Source organism: Staurois parvus, unplaced genomic scaffold, assembly GCF_062004578.1.
Source record: "Staurois parvus isolate SC_StPar_1 unplaced genomic scaffold, SC_StPar_1.0 ptg000147l, whole genome shotgun sequence".
NCBI classification, from domain to species: domain Eukaryota; kingdom Metazoa; phylum Chordata; class Amphibia; order Anura; family Ranidae; genus Staurois; species Staurois parvus.
The window spans coordinates 26,660,835-26,681,339 of NW_028317943.1; the positions used below are offsets into that span (position 1 = coordinate 26,660,835).

A 20,505-nucleotide genomic window follows, 5' to 3' on the forward strand; every position below is an offset into this window, starting at 1 on the left:
TCAGGTTTAATTTGAGGGTATGTACATCCAAATTGGAGGAAGGGTTTATGAATTACAGCTCTTAAGAGTAGCCATCTCACCTTTTTCAAGAGACCAAAAGTAATTGGACAATTGAATCAAAAGCAGTTTCATGGCCAGGTGTGAGCTACTCCTTCGTTATTTCTTCATCAATTAAGCAGGTAAAAGGTTTGGAGCTGATTCTAATGCAGGTCATAGACGGGGAGAAAAACTGGACAGTATTTTTTAAACGAAAAAAAACGGTTGTTCAATCGACATTACCACTATTGGTAAAAAATTGGCTGATTTTCGTCCCGTCTACGGCCGGCAATTATATAGAATATATGCAGAAGAAGAAGAAATAGAATATGCATTAGAGGAAGAAATAGAATACGAAGAAGCAGAAATAGAATATGAAGAAGAAGCAGAAATAGAATACAAATAAAAAGAAGAAATAGAATATGCAGCAGAAGAAGAAATAGAATATGAAGAAGAAGAAGCAGAAATAGAATATGAAGCAGAAGAAGAAATAGAATATGAATAAAAAGAAGAAATAGAATATGCAGAAGCAGAAGAAATAGAATATGAAGCAGAAGAAATAGAATATGAAAAAGAAGAAATAGAATATGAAGAAGAAGAAATAGAATACGTCAAAAATCACGAAAAACGGCCGACCGAGTACCGCACTAAGGATCTGAAAGGCGGTCGATTTTTTTCCCGGCCGATTTTCGGTCGTTTTTCATCTCATCTATGGCCCGCATAAGTGTGGTATTTGCATTTGGAATGTATTGCTGTGCTGTGTGTATTGCTACATTAAGCATTCAAAGGAGCTGTCCATGCAAGTGAAACAGGCCATTGTAAAGTTTCATCAGAGAGATAGCAGCAACATTAGGAGTGGCCAAATCAACAGTTTGGTACATTCTGAGGAAAGAAGAACGCACCGATGAGCTCAGCAACACCAAAAGGCATGGACTTCCACAGAAGACAACAGGGGTGGATGACCACAGGATCCTCTCTATGGTAAAGAAAAACCCATTCACAACATCCAGACAAGTGAAGGACACTCTCCAGGAGGTGGGCGTATCATTGTCAAAGTTTACAATCAAGAGAAGATTTCACAAGAGCAAATACAGAGGGTTCAACCACAAGGTGCAACCCATTCATAAGCCTGAAGAATAGAAAAGCCAGATTAGACTTTGCCCAAAAATATCTAAAAAATCCAGACCAGTTCTGGAAAAGCATTCTTTGGATGGATGAAACTAAGATTAATCTGTACCAGAATGATGGGAATAAAAGTGTGGAGAAAGCTTGGAACAGCTCATGATCCAAAGCACACAATGTCAAAACGACAGGCCCTTAAGAAACCTTTTACATATCTATCAAACTGCATGAGCTCATCCCCACTTTGACCAAATCTCACGGTACAAAATATAATAAAAATCCATTCAGCATTTCTCAGACTTCTGAAACTAAACGCTTCATACATCTGGAGGGATGTCTCTCTTCGAAATTGTGTTATTTACATCAGTCCTTCAAACACAACCCAATAACAGAAATCTAATTTACATTTTGTTAAAAAAAAAAAATAGCCACTGAAGTTGTTAGCCTGTGTAATTTTACAGTTGAATTTTAGGTGTTAAAATGTCTAACCTAACCAAGGTGCTCCACTATTCTGAAATCCTAGCCAGATTTTCTAAGGATAAATTCATGAAGGATGGGAACAGGGATCAATTTTGTAGGAAAATCTGGACAAATTAAAATTTCAGATCATCTAAGAAGCATCTCCTCAATTTCTTTTCATAACTACAATCCCTGAGAATTTAGCAAAATATAAATTTGGTCAACCATCATTTTCTTCAGACAAAGAAATATTGCTTATCAAATAGACAAGATGTTACTTCCAGTTCACAGTCTACTAGACAAATGGTATGGTCTGTCATAAAAAATAACTCAAATCGTTCTCCCCTTATTAAAACAGGTACTGGCATTCAAGCCTTTATCACTGCATGTATAGTTCATTGACATTTTTCCAGCTCTCCAATTGAAAGCCCACACCTTGGACATGGAGCTGGAGAAAGTCATCAGGGGCCTGGCATTGCATCCATGATTCACGAAGTGCAGGCCCTTGTGAAAAAATTAATAAATGCAATTTTTTTCTGCAAAACAAAGTGGGCATTTATTAATATTTTTTAAATACTAACTTTACTTCAGAGTAGTTTTCCTTTGAGAACAAAAATTCTACTTCCTGACAGCTCCATGAGGGCCGCCGCCCCACACCCCATGCTTCCAGGACCTAACTCTTAAATTAGAGTCCGCCTGCAGCCTCGGCATTCCAATTTTTCCTCCCATGTGCAGGACCTAGCTGTGCTCCTCTACCTGGCTCATCTAAAGGGATGGCTGTCTGTCTGTCCATGCGTTTGGGTTTCAGCTGGACACGGTCTCTGGTGTAAATGACACATAATACAGGGAGCCCCGCTGCTGGTCCTCGCGGGGACTTTTATCATGGCTAACAGCCTTGCCTGGGGTTGCTGGGTCCATGTAAAGTGAGCAGAGGTGTCGGCAGTGTCTACCCTAGGCACACACACCCAGGCAGTGCCAGTGTTTATAGTCAGATGGTGGAGGTTGGGTGAGCTAAATTTAAAAATGCTTTGTATCCAAATGAATGCTGCATTGGTAGGTATTGTTGTGCTTTTCTCCCTGCAGCCACTGTGCATACTCTGAGCTCCTCCACAGATATTACTCTGCACAACAGGTGCACAAAGTAATACTTTGTCTGTTCACACATGGCATTAACCTGTCGGTGGCATCTCATGTTTGCATTATTAGTGTGCTATTATGCCAACCCCCTCAAAATTCCAGTATTCCCAGAGAAGGTAGGGGAGTCGCCTGTGAATGACTACTATAGCCAGCATTGCCTGTTGGTTTATAATTTGTTTGTGCTCTGCTGTAAGACACCAGCAAAGTAGTTGGAGAGCCCTAATTCAGGAGCAATGGGCTCAGGACCAACGGCCTTTTTCTAGGGTCCAAGATCACGTCCAATTTCAGGCTCTCCTAGCCTTCAGTCAACTTATCCAGGATGGACCTGTCTTGGTGAAGTTAGACAGCGCAATGACTGTGGCCTACATCCGGAAACGAGGAGGCGCTCTGTCTCCCTCCTGAAGGAGGTTTTTCTAATTCTATGAGTTGACCGAATTCAATATCCTGCAGCTATTTGCAGCCTATGTGCCCCGTCAGAAGAATCTTGAGGCAAACTACCGCAAGTCTTTTGAGAACTAATGGGCTTGGTAATCTCTTCCAGAGGTAGACCTGTTCACATCCTCAGTCAACACCAAGTTGCTGAAGTTCTATTCCAGGGTCCAGCATTCACAAGCAATCAGGGTGGAGGTGCCGATTGCAGAGTGGATGTCCAGGACAGCTTATGTCTTTCTGCCTCTCCCTCTGATTCTCAGCTTCCTGCTGAGGCTGTGGCAGGGCAAAGTGATAGTTCTGGTGGTGATCCCAGATTGTTCAAAGGGGCCTTGCTACCCTCTGCCCCTCACAATGAGTGTCAAGGATCCACTCCTCTGCTGGTAAGATCAGATCTTCTCAAAAGTCCTATTCGTCGAACCCCTGACAGGCTCAAGCTCATGGCTTGGGTCTGGAGAGGCAGAGGCTAATAGATCTCGGGTGTTCTGTAAAGGTTGTGAATACTCTTATGAAAGCAAAGAACAGCACTAACTGTGCCTACAGTAGAATAGGACAATTCAAAAGATTGCTGCTGATCAAGGTTTTATACTGCGTTCTTCACAAGTCTGTCACAATCTGAAGTTTCTGCAGGCGGGGCTTGATTTAGGTCTAGGCGCAAGTATGCTATGGACCCACATTTCAGGTATCTCTGGCTCCAATGGCCTATAGTGGGCATCCAACACTCAATTATACTGTTCTTCAAGCTGCAACTTGGGTGAAACCAACCTAAGAGATTGTTGTTTGTGAACTGGGATCTCCTATTGGTGTTGGACTTGTTTGCATCAGATGCCTTCAATCAAAGTGGAGGTCTGTGGTACCTCTCACTGAAAACTGCTTTCGGGTGGCAATTACATAAACCAGAAGAGTGCCCATATTAGTGGCCTAGGGGTTTAAAGTACCCTTTCTTATGTTCATCCTGGATAGGGTGTTACTCATGCTGATGCTCAAGATCATGCCTAAGTGGCCTTCAGGAGTCCATATCGCACAAAAGCGTTGTCCTTCCTATGTCCCTCTTGGGGAGTACCCAAGAAGTTGCCCAACAGATGTGGGCCAAGCTTTAAAATGTTACATCAAGGCAACATCAGGCATCAGAAAGTCGGAGTATTTGTTTCTCATTCCAGGTAGAGCGTGTAATGATTTCACGGGGTCCACCACGATTATTGCCTCTTGGTTGGTGAAGATCATCTCCTTGGCCTACAAGTTGAATGGGTTGGCTGTGCCAGGGGGATCACGTCACTCTCAAAAGGATCTTGACCTTGTAAGCGGCAGCATGCTGAGTGTTCTCAGACACTATCTGCAAGGCAGCTACGTGGGCATCCATATATATATATATTCACGGCTCATTACTGTATAGAAGCAGTTTTAATGACAGATGAGTCTGGCAGAGGCATCCTAACTTCTGCTCTTAGCCAGAATTAAGAGGTGTAGAGCATTATTCCTCCGCTGTGTGGCTAGTTAGTTCCCAGCTGTGCGGACATGGAGCTGTCAAGAAAATGGAAAAGTGAATGACAGACACTTATTGTAATGTTCCTTTCCTGACAAGCTCTATGTCAGCACAATTCCCACCCAGCTTGGTAGGACTTGTTATGGAACGCTGAGGCTACATGAGGGCTCAAATTTGTGCGATAGCGTGGGAGGAGGTGATGAGGGAGCTAGAGAGGAAGATATCATGGGAGGAGTGGAGTGGGCGATTTGGCTGATATCTGTGGATGAGATCAGTGATATAGTTAGGGGTAGTGTTGTGGATGGCTTTGTAAGGTGTGTAAGCTTTGTAAGGTGTGGTTAGTATTTTGAATTTTATACGTTGGGTTATTGGAAGCCAGTGAAGTGACTGGCAGAGAGGGGCAGCAGTCGCTGATCGGTTGGTAAGGTGTATGAGTCTAGCAGCAGCATTCATAATAGACTGAAGGGGGGATAACCTGTGTAAGGTGGTGGAGGTTTCTACAGGTGACGGTTTGCAGGTTGGAGGCATTGGGGGTAGGAGGCAGGGAGAGTGTGAAGCTGATAAAGTTGTGATCAGAGAGAGGAAAAGGGGTGTTAGAGAGGTTACAGGGAGTTCATAGGTGGGTGAATACAAGGTCAAGGGTGTTGCCATTGCAATGGGTGGTGGATTGTGACCATTGTGTTAGGTTAAAAGAGGAAGTTAGGTTGAGTAGTTGAGAGGTGGCAGGGGTGTGAGCATTGAATGGGATGTTAAAGTCGCCGAAGATGATGGCAGGCACCTCAGAGGAGAGAAAGTACGGTAGCCATGCTGAAAAGTAATCGAGAAAGCGTGAAACTGGGCCCGGGGACCGGTAAATGACTGCAATCCTCAGACAAATGGGAGAAAAGAGACGAATACAGTGCACTTTGAAAGAGCGGGGGGACAGAGACGGGGAGGCAGGAAGAACCTGGAACGTGCATTGTGGGGAAAGAAGGAGTCCGACTCCCCCCCTTTATGTCCACTGGGTGTGGGTGACTGAGTCCAGAGGAGGCCGCCATGGGAGAGTGCAGCTGAGGAGACAGAGTCAGAATCCTGGAGCCAGGTTTCAGTAATAGCAAGAAGGTTGAGGGAGTGGGAGAGGAAGTGGTCATTGATAGTAGAGAGTTTGTTAGAGGCTGAGCGGGCATTCCAGAAGGTACATACGAGGGAGGGGTTGGTGCGTGGAAGCAGGGGAATTGAGATGAGAGAGTGATGGTTGCGGCTGCGGCCAGAGAGGGGAGGCTGCTGCTTCTGTGGGTTGGAGTTTGATGGTGGAGGGCCAGGGTTTGGGGCAATGTCTCCAGAAGTTAGTAGTAGTAGGAGGGTGAGGTGGGAGCGAGATTTATATGAGGGCAAGTGCCGCAGTGCTTTTGAAGCAGTAACATTATGTGGACCAAGAGAGAGCAGGAGATAAGTGCACTGATATTGAGAGGGCAGGAGTGAGGGTGATATGTACAGGTTGTGTGGTGGGGAGGAGGGGCGAACAAGAGAGAGTTTGAGAAAAGAGGGTATTATAGCAACAAAGAGGGTTAGCAAGAGCATGCTGGAGAGAGGAGAGATAACAAAGGAAGGCTGACAGAGAGAGGTAAGAGAGAGAAGAGCACATGGCACATAGAGAACAATTGATTTCATCGTGCCCTTACAGAATGCGTGCAGAAAAACTGACGACTCTGCACCATGGTGTGAACAAACCCTTATGGATGTTACATTAAAAAGATTGTGTTGTAACATAAAATTCCACTTACACAATTTGGATTTTTGGATTCTGTGCATCTCCAAGCATTGGCACCCTTGGAACTTTTTTTTTGTTTTTTGTACTGGACTACCACTGCACAAATCTGTAACCCTAAATGAATCTAAAACCATAAATTCGGTATATGTTATAAAGACATTATTTAAAATATGTGGAGTGTCCACTTTAAACCTTTTAACATACTGTGCACTCTACCAAAATACGATAACAAGAAGTGTGGTTTTGCCTGCAAGCACTGATAAAAGGAAAACAGAAACTCATTCCCAGATCACAGCACCCCATTGCTGGTTGCAAAAGAGCACCATGCAATTATTAGACTCCAGTGAAATATCCTAAAGAAGTAATTAATTATTCAAAAGTAGTATTTTCTTCAGATGTGATCAGCGCTCACGCATAGTGCTGACTGATGAAGGTTCCCCAATGGCTCGGAGAATATTAAAAGTCCTCAATGTGGCAGCCCCATTCAGTGCATGTTCCCTTTTGTAATTAATATAGCCTACGGCCCCCCGATGGAAAAGCCGGCATGATAAAGCCTCTGGAACTTGTTAATCTTCTCATACCAGATCAAGAACATGATATTTTATTGTCAGGACAGAAATTTCATTATGTGCAGCACGCAGAGTGAATGATCCTGCATAATTTATTAGAGACCAAGAAAAAGTATTGCCAAACAAAAGCTTTGATAAATCTCCTGTCCAAAAAAAAAAAAAAAGAAAAAAAAAAGAGAAGAATTGTACTTATATAGTTTGTAAGGGGAGAAAAGGCTTTATTATAATACCCCCAATTATAATCATTCGAGGAAAAAGTTGGCTCTAGTAAAAAAGGACAATAGTCTAGACGTCAGCAGCCAAACCATACTGAACATGTTCATTTTACATCATACACAGTGTCAGCCATAAAAAATGATTATGTGCATGTAATAGCTATGAAACTATAAACACCTGTATGTGTTCTCTAGAAGCTCTGTAGTAAGGTACATTTTATATGACCTTTTTTCTCTAGGCCTTTGTTGTAACATAACAACATCATGTTCAGTCCCTTGTCTATAGTATGCCAAATCCCCACTGTTATGAGTGAACATAATTCATCTTACTAAATTGCAAAGCAGTTGTGCTGCTGTACATTTTTTTCTAGAACTCTTCCAGGGTATCACACCATTACTGATAAGAACAAATTACAGTGCTAGTATATTTATGGCACTGATGCCTAGTCAGTAATGTTATGGCACTTTTATATCCCACAAGGAAAAGTAATCCATTAACCACTTCAATACCGAGCACTTTTACCCCCTTCCTGCCAAGGCAAATTTTCATGTTTTAGTGCTCTCACACTTTGAATGACAATTGCGCGGTCATGCAACACTGTACCCAAACTAAATTTTTATAATTTTGTTCACACAACCAAAGCTTTCTTTTGGTGGTATTTACTCGCCCCTGGGGTTTTTAGTTTTTGATAAACAAAAAAAGACAAACTTTTGAAAAAAAAAACAAAACATGTTTTTCTTTTTCGGTTATAAAAGTTTGGAAATAAATATTTGTTCTTCATAAATTTAGGCCAAGATGTATTCTGCTACATTTCTTTGGTGTAAATAACCCAAATCAGTATTTATTATTTAGTCTGTAGGAAAGTTATAGAGTTCACAAATTATGGAACAGATCTGAAAATGTATCAATCCTGAAGTACTGACAGCCAATCTAATTTCTTTAGGCCCAAAAATGTCAGAACAGTACAGATATTCCTCAAATGACCCCCTTTTTGCAAAGTAGACAGTCCAACATATTTCATAAGAGGCATGACGAGTTGTAATTTTTTTTTTCATAGTTTTTTGGATGAATTAAAAAAAAATATTTTCACACTTTTATTAACATACTTTCACCAGTGCGGTACAGCGTCATCATATAACTGGTGTGGCGGTGATCAGGGACACTGACTGGTGACAGTACGAAAAAAAAAAAATTTAATTTTTATTTTAATCACAATTTTTTCTCTTTTTTAAGTTTTCTTTTTCATATTACACTATGACCAAAGTAGTATAATGTTACCATAGTAACATTGTACTGCTTTGGGGAAGCGATCAGTATTTTTTTTTTTACACAATTTGACTGCTTATAGCAAAGAATTTCTTTGCTATAAGCAAGCATTTAACTGATTGAAATCGATTCATTCAGAATTAGCTGTTCAGATTAGCTGTGATTGGCCACGGCTAATCACATGACACAGGTGGGCTGTGATTGGCCCAGCCTGTGCATGTGATCACTGTGACCATACACAGCTAGACACACTTGAATACAACGAATGGCATGAAAGGAAGCCATCCATGGATTACATTTGTCATGTGACCTGCTGTGAGTGGTCACAGCAGGTCACATGGTACTGGCAACGGGGCTGGTACACAGATCTGTCTTCGGCTATGTCTGAGGTACACAGGCGGCGACAGAGCTCACTACAGCGCGGCCCTGCTGGCATATGCAAGGTGCGATCCGGGAAGGACGTCATAGGATGCCCTCCTGGATCTACAAGAGTCCTGCCCGGCCGTCATTTTATTATAGGCGGGAAGTGGTTAAACATGCTTGTACCTTGTGTGTGTGTTCATGACTATGAAGTTCTAATCTGTTCTGAAAGAGACAGAGTGCATGTAATCATTTAAATATAACCACTTGCCCTTGAAGATTTACCCCCCTTCACGACCAGGCCATTTTTTGCTATATGGCACTGCACTACTTTGTCAATTGCGCAGTCACACTGTGCACAAATTAAATTGATGTCATTTTTTAATTACACAAATAGAGCTTCCTTTTGGTGGTATTTGATCACCACTGTGTTTTTTATGCTATAAATGTAAAAAGGCCACAAATTCAGAAAAAAATAATATTTTTTACTTTAAAACATATCCAATAAAAAAATAAAAAATATAAAATTTCTTCATACACTTAGGCAAAAATGTATTCTGCTACATGTCTTTGGCAAAACAAAAAATCCCATCAAGTGAATATTAATTGGTTTGATGGAAAATGATAGCACCTACAAACAATGGTATAGATACCGGATTTTTTTTATACCAGGAATGACGGTGATCAGCGACTTACAGCTGGACTGTGATAGTGTGGTGGCAATCTGACACTGGGTGGGAACTAACTGCCACTGACATCTCCAGTGACACTAATACAGTGATCAGTGGTAATAAGAAGTACGGTCACTGTACTAATGACGCTGATCAGAAAGCGGTTAACATCTGGGGAGAACAAAGGAATAACGGTGTGCAGGTTTACTAGAAGTACTGTGTGCGGTTTTACTAGGGGATGTGCTAGTTTTTATGTGCTAGTTTCTTACTTCGTTTTGGATATTTTGAACTCTTTCAGGTTTTTACTGCTGTGTCCCCTGATGGCAGGTTGCCCTTTTCTTACCCTTACACATCAAGTGGCACCAGGACAAGAAGTGAGAGAAAATCTTTTCAATAAGGACACAGGCAGCAATGTGAATCTTATAAAGGATCTAACCTTATGTATTGAACAGCTTTTCTACTACTTCTAGTTCCACTAACAGGATGACAGGGAGTGATGAAGCTTCCCTCAATAGAGACCACAACAGCCCAACTGCAATAACAATCTAACAGATTTTTATTTTTTTTATATGAATTTGGGTTTTACTGCAGAAATATTAACACTCACATGTCACAAATCTACAGAGCATCAATACCACACCACACTATTTTTGTGATTTTAAAAAATACCCTTTTTTGTTAAAAAAAAAAATAAATCCTATTTTATGTGTCTAATACCTGACTACAAGGTAAATGGTGGATTTCTACCGTCATTAGAGACTGCAAAGCATCTATTGTTTTCAATCACACAGACCAGAAACAGACTTTCATAGGAACATATAGGAAGAAATATGGCTGCTTTCATCTAATTTTAAAATTCAAAAGTAGCAATATATTAACATACAGAGATTTGTATCATATCTATTAGTTGCTGAAAGCTAAAAGATATACAATATAGTTAAAGAGTGTATATTTAAACCAGTTCCACATGACTGTGCGCTGTATCCCTGATTGCGTCGTGCTGATGAAACATGAAGGGCAGAATAACAGCGATCTAGGAGGCTGACTGTGAGGGCTGTCTTTATCCGATCCATCCCTGTGTGGTTTTTCTTGTGGGAGAGCGATCCCGGGCATGCAGTGCTGTATTGGTACACAGTGTTTTTTCATGCTTTCACCTACCTATTCAATGTGAATGCATACCTGCTTTTTAATAAACTTGTTTTAGAAGTGGGCATTATGAAATTTTTTTCCTTTCAGACTCTGGTACACACAGTGCTGCAGAGATGAGAAGTTTATTTTCAGTGTTTGATTAACCCATGCGGCACTAAGTGTTTTTGGGAAGTGGTGGGAGAGAGCTTCCATTACCTTTGGGAGTATCCAAGAAGGAGCTTGTCTGGATAATCTGTTCATGCATGTTTGACCTTTTATAACTGAGGTGAACCCATAAGGTTAGAGCACACCCTAGGATAATTACTGGTGGAGATGTCACCAGAGTAGATTGGTTTCATTATTAATACAGCATATTTTCATTAAAGTTTGTGGACTTTATCACATATACACCATTTTATTTATTTTTTGTTTGGACTTTATCACTGATCATTTTGGACATTATTAATGGTCTATGGCTACATAGTTATGACTGCACTTGTTAATCCCAGGCTATTCAACTCTTTTGTTTGGACTTTATCACAGGTTATTTTAAATATTAATGATATATTGTTGCTATTGCACTTGTTTATCACAGTTTTTGATTCATTTTCAGTTGGTGTACACTGCACATTTTGAAAATATTTTTCTTTTATTATTCTTATACAGCACAGCACTTTTTATATATTGATAGTTTTATTGATTACACCTTTAATGCATGTCGCTCAACTTTGAAGCTGTTTCCATAGAAGTTTTGGTATCTTTATATTTTCAAAGATAGATTTATTACTGAAGATAAGACATATTTATTCTCTTAAGCCGCAGGCTGTCCAACCCGAGGCCCAAGACGGCTATGAATGCAGCCCAACTCAAAATTGTAAGCTTACTTTAAAACGTGATTTTTTTTTCATTTTAAATCATTTGTAAAAATGTGTTTACACTTGGCAAACACACAACTGAAAAATTTTTTGACTTGACTAGACTTTTATAAGTTTTATCTTCCCAAAGAAAAATATCCCACTCTTCACAATCATGCCTTATTCAAGTCATTAGTTTTCGACAGCAGCTATATTTGTGAACAACTATTTTCAATGATGACGCACGCAAAGGGCAAAATTAGAACCAAAATATCTGACAGAATTCATAGAGAATTGCTACTACATCCATCTAACCAAATATTGATGTGTTAGTTTATCAAGAATAGTGTCCAATATTGCACTAGTTTTATGTTCCCTCCTTTGCATTTAGAATTTAAAAAAAAATTACAAAAGAGAGGTACATTATCTATATTAGCAATCATAACTTTGTGATCTGACTTTTTCTGCTCATCAGCTATGCTTATTGTTAGCTTATTTTACATGTGGCCCAAGACAATTCCTATCCTTCCAATGTGACCCAGGAAAGTCAAAAGGTTGGATACCCCTGCTCCAAACAGATGCAAAATTAAGAAGTGCTCAGGGTTAGGTTCACCTCAGTCACCAGTGTGGATTTTAGAGCAGTCCAAAAAATAAATACATTTTTGACTGTAACCTTGTAGTAATTCTGAATTACAATGCATCCAACTGCTCCCGTTTAGCATTGCTTTGTCTTGGTAAAGGATTGAAAAATGTCTTCCATTGTACTCACAAACTCTTTATTGTTGTATGGTATGACTGCTACATTTTGGGGGTACTGACCTGCAATTTCCCATCAACATCACATTGCAAGGCATGTCAAAATGCAAAGCAACATACATTAACCACTTGCCCTCCTGAGGATTTACCCCCCTTCATGACCAGGCCATTTTTTACTTTACAGCACTGCGTTACTTTAACTGACAATTGCGCGGTCATGCAATACTGCACCCAAATGAAATTTACGTTCTTTTTTCTCACAAATTGAGCTTTCTTTCTGTGGTATTGGATCGCCTGTGCATTTTGTACGCTATAAGCAAAAAAAAGAACGATAATTTTGAGAACAAAAACTATATTTTGGACTTTTTCCTATTAAACACGTCCAGTAAAAAAGTAAAAAAAAAAAATCAAATTTCATCATAAATTTAGGCCAAAGTGTATTCTGCTACATGTGTTTGCTAAAAAATCCCAATACGTGTAAATTAATTGGTTTACATGAAAGTTATAGTGTTTACAAATGGCGGTATAGATAATGGGATTTAAAAAAAAAAAAAATTCTACTAGTAATGGCGGTGATCAGCGACTTTTAGCGGGACTGCGATGGACATTCTAATACGGAAGGGAACTAACTAGGTGTCACTGACACCCCAGTGACCCCTATACTGTGATCAGTGCTAAAAAAAAAAAAAAGCACTGACACTCTACTAATGGCATTGGGCAGGAAGTGGTGCTCAAAAGGGTTAACTGTGTGCTGGGAGTGTTTTACTAGGGGGCGGGGGGTGTGTTCTTCACTGTAAGCACACTGATCAGGATGGTTGTACTGTGCACAGCCATCCCGAGCAGTGTGCTCGAGGTGACAGGGAGGGAGATTGTTTGTAAACAAAACAGTCTTCCTCCCTGTCGGAGATGCTCGGTAATCACTGGGCGCTGGCGGGTAATTACCAGCCGGGACCCAGTGATTGACATCCGCGGCCGCGAATGGCGTCGCGGGTAGGATGCTTGTGCACGCATCCTACCCCGAAATGCGGAATGACGTATATATACATGATCCTGCGCACAGGTGCCGCCCTGTAGCAGCTTATCTGCTATAGGGTGGTCCTAAAGTGGTTAAAGTTTTAAAGGAGCATGCTCTATGGTGGTCATTTGACATAACAAGTATATATATTTTACTTGCGCCAGGTAACTTTCTAAGTTATGAAGAAAGGACAAACATCAAAAGCCTCGGAACAAGAACCTTTACACAAGATGGCAATGGCAGCTCCTATATTACAATCTTGAGTGGTTACTTTAAAGTATAACTTTAATTAAAAAATTTGATCCTGCTAGATTACTTTAGGCTGGCTCGTTTTGCAGGCATAGCTATGTAAAACATTACAAATAAGTGCCTATGCTGTTTTAAATCCACAAATACACTGGGGGTTATTTACTAAAACTGGAGAGTGCAAAATCTAGTGCAGCTCTGCATTGAAACCAGTCAGCTTCCAGGTTTTATTTCCAAAGCTTAATTGAACAAGCTGAGGTTAGAAGCTGATTGACTATCATGCAAAGCTGCACCATATTCTGAGTGCTTCAGTTTTAGTAAATCTACCCCACTATCTCACCCTGTTCTGCAAATGCTTTGTTGCTCTCCATTTTTAGGCACTGGATTTGTAGAGGCCGATCTGCTCACAGCCTAAAAATGTAATGCTGCTCAGGACTCTGGGCTTCAGCAAAATGGCAGCCTCCAGCAAGAAGAAACAAGAACAATGCTGGAGGCAATTTACAGCACACTATTCTGTGTTACAGTTGTTATGGGTAAAGTTCCATTTTAAGACAACATGCATGAAGATATTCATTTTTAAGTGCACTTGGGAAGAACAATAAGTTATAAGTTAAGTAAGAAGCCTATAGACAGTCATTAGTCATTGTTACTCACCGTTCTGCAGGACTGTCTACATCAATATAAGAAATTAAGGGTGGGGATGATAACGTCTCTGTGGCAAACACACTGCCTTGAAGTTGGATTCCAAATCCCACAATGGGGTCTGCAGTTAGTGCAACCTCTGTACTTTCGGTGTGGACAACTTGTCCTGATAAACCAACTGTGCTAGATGCCAAGGATACTGTAAGAACAAACCATAGACAACACTTAGAATGCCACAGGCTTCAATTACAATTAGGTTGAAAAGAAAAAAAGGATAGGTTTTTTTTTTTTGCTTAATTTATGTGGAAAGATATGGAAAAAAACTGCTTGTGCGCCCAGGGCATCACTGATTGCAAGACTTCTACTATCTACAGCACCCATCCGAACAGCGCATGAGTAGTTCATTACAATGTGCTAAAGGATAAGAACACACACACTACTTGAGTGCATACTTAGGTTGTGGCATCTACATAATGTATATTGTAACAAAGTACAGAATGCCATAATATCTAATTATTTTGTTTGCGTCCTTAAATTCTGTGATATAGGAGTAATGGTTCATATACACGTACCTATAATAATAATAATTACACTTGTGGTTTCGTGGGTTGGTAAAAACATGTATTTGAGCTGTTTTGATATCATCCCCCCCAAGGCTGCAAAGGCAGCTAGAAAGGGGTTTACACATTCTGGGGCCTGCAGCAAACATTATCCTTCAAGTTGTGTTTGGCAGGCAGTACAGCAGCTGAAGGCCACCCATTCAAGCGTATGCAATGAACAAAGTTGCGGCACAGTAGGTCAACATTTGTAGGGTTAAAACAGGTGGTGTGGAAGTAACATACTGCTTCCCCACTTCATGTCAAACACCTCTGAAAAGCAGTACACAGCAGATTGATTTTCAGTGGAGCGGCAAGCTCTGTGGCTAGTGTAAACCCGTTCTTAGTGTGTGTGCATGTGGAAATTCTGAAAGAACCCTCTGCACACTGCTATATACCCTCGCCAGCCAATTTTGCAATAAAAAAATTGTGATTTTTAGTTCATACATATTGCAATACATGTTTAAACTGGCCAACTGCGCCAATTATTGTGTGTACGTATACACATTTTATTTTATTTTTACACATTGTTATAGCTGTATATGGTCACCTTCTGTGACAAACACATAGTACTCAAAGTAAAGCATTTTATATATTTAAGAAACAGCTTCTAGTGGTGTTCTTTGGACTTTTCAGCATCAAACATTTGTATCCCAGATTTGCAAGGCTACCACCTGGATGTCTGTTCACATATCCTCTAGGTTTAGCCAGGTGGATAATCAGGTGTTGGTCGATGCAAGCTTTAGTTGCAAAGTACTTCAAGCTGTAATCTGAGTGTTTTCAGGTTCCTAGCACTTTTTTTTGTGGGCCTGTTGGTAGTTCTGTTTACAGTTACTGCGATGTATGATTAACAGAATAAAAAGTTTTACTTACCTGTGAATTCTTATTTTGATTACAGTACAGGGAACAGACCACTACCCTCTTCTCTTCTGTGATCTCTCTTTATTGCATGCATAAAAACTGGAGTCTCACAGATTAGGTGTGGTTATATGATTGTGCAATAGAGGTGGCCCTAGCAAGTTTTTTCCCAGGGTCCAATTACCTGAAGCTAGCCTGCATATAACCCATGGTCTATAAATACAAGTTCTGTTGTCCTGTATCGTACTTTAGTCCCTGGTCTCTTTTTTATATGTTGTTTCTATAACAAATGGTTATTTTCAGCAGTCAAATTTCATGTTTTTCTGATATCAACAAACTGACATATGTATCTCAGAATCTGAAAGTTTGAGGTTAATTGACTGAAATTTTCAAGCCAATGTACGACCCAAAAGAAAATGGGCAAACATGAAAAAGTATTACAGTTTGCTTTACTAAGCAATTATACGCGTTGGATAAATATTTAGGAAAGTGGGTAACACTACAACAAAAATGCTCAAAACAGTTTGTCAGGTAAAGTTTAAATAATAATAGTATGCCTCTTTATACAGCAAATAATAAAAAATTATACAGCAAATAATAAAAAATATTAAAACATGTCATCATTTTTCTCAGTAAAAATATTGCTAAAAGTGCTATTGACATTAAATTTTCCCCACGTTGGTAACAACCCATGCAATTCATACATACAAAGAAACCAAAACAAATAAGTAAAAAAAATAAGTTATGTGTAATAAAATAGAATGACACAGGGAAAGTATTGAACACGTTAACTGAAATTTATTTAATACTTTGTACAAAAACCTTTATTGGTAATGACAGCTTCAAGATGCCTCCTGTATGGAAAAACTAGTCACACGCATTTCTCAGGTGTGATTTTGGCCCATTCTTCCACACGGTCTTCAAATCGTGAAGATTCCGTGGGCCTCTTCTATGAACTCTGATCCTGGATTCAAGCCAGGTGATTGGCTGGGCCATTCTAGCCACTCTACTTTTTTTCTTTTAAACCAACTGAGAGTTTCCTTGGCTTTGTGTTTTGAACCACTGTTTTGCTGAAATGTCCACCCTCGTTTCATCTTACAAAGGGGGGAGTCCTCCTTTTGATGGGACTTTAACAGCACAATTCTCTTATAGTCAGGTCCATAAATATTGGGACATCAACACGATTCTAACATTTGTGGCTCTATACACCACCACAATGGATTTGAAATGAAAGGAACAAGATGTGCTTTAACTGCAGACTGTCAGCTTTAAATTTGAGGGTATTTACATCCAAATCAGGTGAACGGTGTAGGAATTACAACAGTTTGCATATGTGCCTCCCACTTGTTAAGGGACCAAAAGTAATGGGACAGAATAATAATCATAAATCAAACTTTCACCTTTTTAATACTTGGTTGCAAATCCTTTGCAGTCAATTACAGCCTGAAGTCTGGAACGCATAGACATCACCAGACGCTGGGTTTCATCCCTGGCGATGCTCTGCCAGGCCTCTACTGCAACTCTCTTCAGTTCCTGCTTGTTCTTGAGGCATTTTCCCTTCAATTTTGTCTTCAGCAAGTGAAATGCATGCTCAATCGGATTCAGGTCAGGTGATTGACTTGGCCATTGCATAACATTCCACTTCTTTCCCTTAAAAAACTCTTTGGTTGCTTTTGCAGTATGCTTTGGGTCATTGTCTATCTGCACTGTGAAGCGGCGTCCAATGAGTTCTGAAGCATTTGGCTGAATATGAGCAGATAATATTGCCCGAAACACTTCAGAATTCATCCTGCTGCTTTGGTCAGCAGTCACATTATCAATACATACAAGAGAACCAGCTCCATTGGCAGCCATACATGCCCACGCCATGACACTACCACCACGTTTCACTGATGAGGTGGTATGCTTAGGATCATGAGCAGTTCCTTTCCTTCTCCATACTCTTCTCTTCCCATCACTCTGGTACAAGTTGATCTTGGTCTCATCTGTCCATAGGATGTTATTCCAGAACTGTGAAGGCTTTTTTAGATGTCGTTTGGCAAACTCTAATCTGGCCTTCCTGTTTTTGAGGCTCCCCAATGGTTTACATCTTGTGGTGAACCCTCTGTATTTACTCTGGTGAAGTCTTCTCTTGATTGTTGACTTTGACACACATACACCTACCTCCTGGAGAGTGTTCTTGATCTGGCCAACTGTTGTGAAGGGTGTTTTCTTCACCAGGGAAAGAATTCTTCGGTTATCCACCACAGTTGATTTCTGTGGTCTTCCGGGTCTTTTGGTGTTGCTGAGCTCACCGGTGCGTTCCTTCATTTTAAAAATGTTCCAAACAGTTGTTCTGGCCACGCCTAATGTTTTTGCTCTCTCTCCGATGGGTTTGTTTTGTTTTTTCAGCCTAATGATGGCTTGCTTCATCGATAGTGACAGCTCTTTGGATCTCATCTTGAGAGTTGACAGCAACAGATTCCAAATGCAAATAGCACACTTGAAATTAACTCTGGACCTTTTATCTGTTCATTGTAATTGGGATAATGAGGGAATAACACACACCTGGCCATGGAACAGCTGAGAAGCCAATTGTCCCATTACGTTTGGTCCCTTAACAAGTGGGAGGCACATATGCAAACTGTTGTAATTCCTACACCGTTCAATTGATTTGGATGTAAATACCCTCAAATTAAAGCTGACAGTGTGCAGTTAAAGCACATCTTGTTCGTTTCATTTCAAATCCATTGTGGTGGTGTATAGAGCCAAAAATGTTAGAATTGTGTCGATGTCCCAATATTTATGGACCTGACTGTATGTTACTCTCTGTATGAGGTTTTCACAGTCTTTAAAAGCTAAAGCGATAAGTTGCAGATGTGTAATAATTTAAGGGTATACCAGCAGTTCAGTACGGCAAACACTTTAGTACTAAGTCTACTAGATACACTATATTGCCAAAAGTATTGGGACGCCTGCCTCTACACGCACATGAAATTTAATGGCGTCTTGGTCCGTAGAGTTCAATATTGAGTTGGCCCACCCTTTGCAGCTAAAACAGCTTTAACTCCTCTGGGAAGGCTGTCCACAAGGTTTAGGAGTGTGTCTATGGGAATGTATGACCATTCTTCCAGAAGCACATTTTTGTGAGGTCAGGCACTGATGTTGGACGAGAAGGCCTGGCTTGCAGTCTCCACTCTATTTCATCCCAGAGGTGTTCTATTGGGTTGAGGTCAGGACTCTGTGCAGGCCAGTAAAGTTCCTCCACCCCAAACTCGCTCATCTATATCTTTATGGACCTTGCTTTATGCACTGGTGCGCAGTCATGTTGGAACAGGAAGGGGCCATCCCCAAACTGTTCCTACAAAGTTGGGAGCATGAAATTGTCCAAAATGTCTTGGTATGCGGACGCCTTAAGAGTTCCCTTCACTGGAACTAAGGGGCCAAGCCCAACCCCTGAAAAGCAACCTCACACCATAACCCCCCCCCGTCTACCAAACTTTACACTTGGCACAATGCAGTCAGGCAAATACGGTTCTCCTGGCAACTGCAAAATCCAGACACATCTATCAAATTGCCGGACAGAGAAGCGAGATTGGTCACTCGAGAGAACACGTCTCCACTGCTCTACAGTCCAGTGATGGCGTGCTTTACACTACTGCATCCAATGCTTTGCATTGCACTTTGTGATGTAAGGCTTGGATGCAGCTGCTCGGCCATGGAACCCCATTCCATGAAGCTTACTGACTGTTGTGCTAACCTGAAGGGCACCCGAAGTTTGGAGGTCTTTAGCTATTGACTCTGCAGACAGTTGGAAACTTCTGCGCACTGTGCGCTTCAGCATGCGCTGACCCCGCTCTATCATTTCACGTGGCCTTCCACTTTGTGGCTGAGTTGTTGTTCCCAGTAGCTTCCACTTTGTGATAATACCACTAACAGTTGACTGGTGAATACTTCGTATTTTCTCTTCAGGAAATATCTATTTCTTCAGGGAAGCCTATCCCGCCTTCAGCTAACAGAATCTTCTATTCCTCCTATCAGTTCATCCCCCCACAGTTATTACCTTTTGTACCACCAGCCCCTCCCTCTTAGATTGTAAGCTCCAAGGAGCAGGGCCCTCTTAACCCTCTTGTATTGAACTGTATCGTTGCTGTATTGTCTCCCTTTATATTGTAAAGCGCTGAGCAAACAGTTGGCGCTATATAAATCCTGTATAATAATAATAATAGTAGCAAGAAAATTTCAAGATGGACTTATTGTACAGGTGGCAACCTATCATGGTACCATGCTTAAATTCATTGAGCTCCTGAGAGTGACCCATTCTTTCACAAATGTTTGTAGAAGCAGTCTGCATGCCTGGGTGCTTGATTTTATATGAAAGGAACACAGAGGGGCGCCAGACTAAGTGCAGTGTAAAAACAGTTCCATTTTTTTAAATAAGCAAATTGGGAGCTCACTATAAAGCAGATGAGATTATGCATATAAAGTCCTGTAGGAAGGTCCCCAAGATGATCCATTACGATAGAATTATCATCCAAGTCAAGACAGGAGCAGCGGTAGGCGGACGAACGCTGCTGGAACTAGCGTGGAACGCAAGATGGCGTGGTGCCGGAAGTGATGACTGTCTGATGCAGACAGCAGGGCCTGAAACTAGTCAAGCAAGTCAGCCTGCAGTTCCAGTGGTTCTGACTTCATGATGGACTCCTGTATCAGACTTCTGGGGGTCTCTGAAGCTAACTTTTAAGCCAATCAGGTCTGACGAAGAAGTGGAAGCTTCGAAAGGCATTACTCCCCCTTTACGGAGTGATTTCTCCTCGGTGTCATCAATTCCGCTACCATGCCATCTTTGTGTTCCACACTGGTTCCAGCGGCGTTCCGCCGCTCCTGTCTGGACTTAAATGATAATTCCATCTATCGGATCACCTTGGGGATC

At 40.9% G+C, this 20,505-nt stretch overlaps 1 protein-coding gene across 12 annotated transcripts in view; it reads right to left on the minus strand.

Annotated features, from left to right (window-relative positions):
* The window catches only part of GRIP1 (glutamate receptor interacting protein 1), an 892,229-nt gene that overhangs the window by 72,252 nt on the left and 799,472 nt on the right, over positions 1–20,505 (minus strand). For all 12 annotated transcript variants that reach the window (XM_089674172.1, XM_089674168.1, XM_089674167.1 and 9 more), the window contains one exon: positions 14,152–14,338. In XM_089674172.1, coding sequence (XP_089530298.1) covers positions 14,152–14,338 — 187 coding nt within the window. The remainder of the gene's footprint in view (positions 1–14,151; positions 14,339–20,505) is intronic.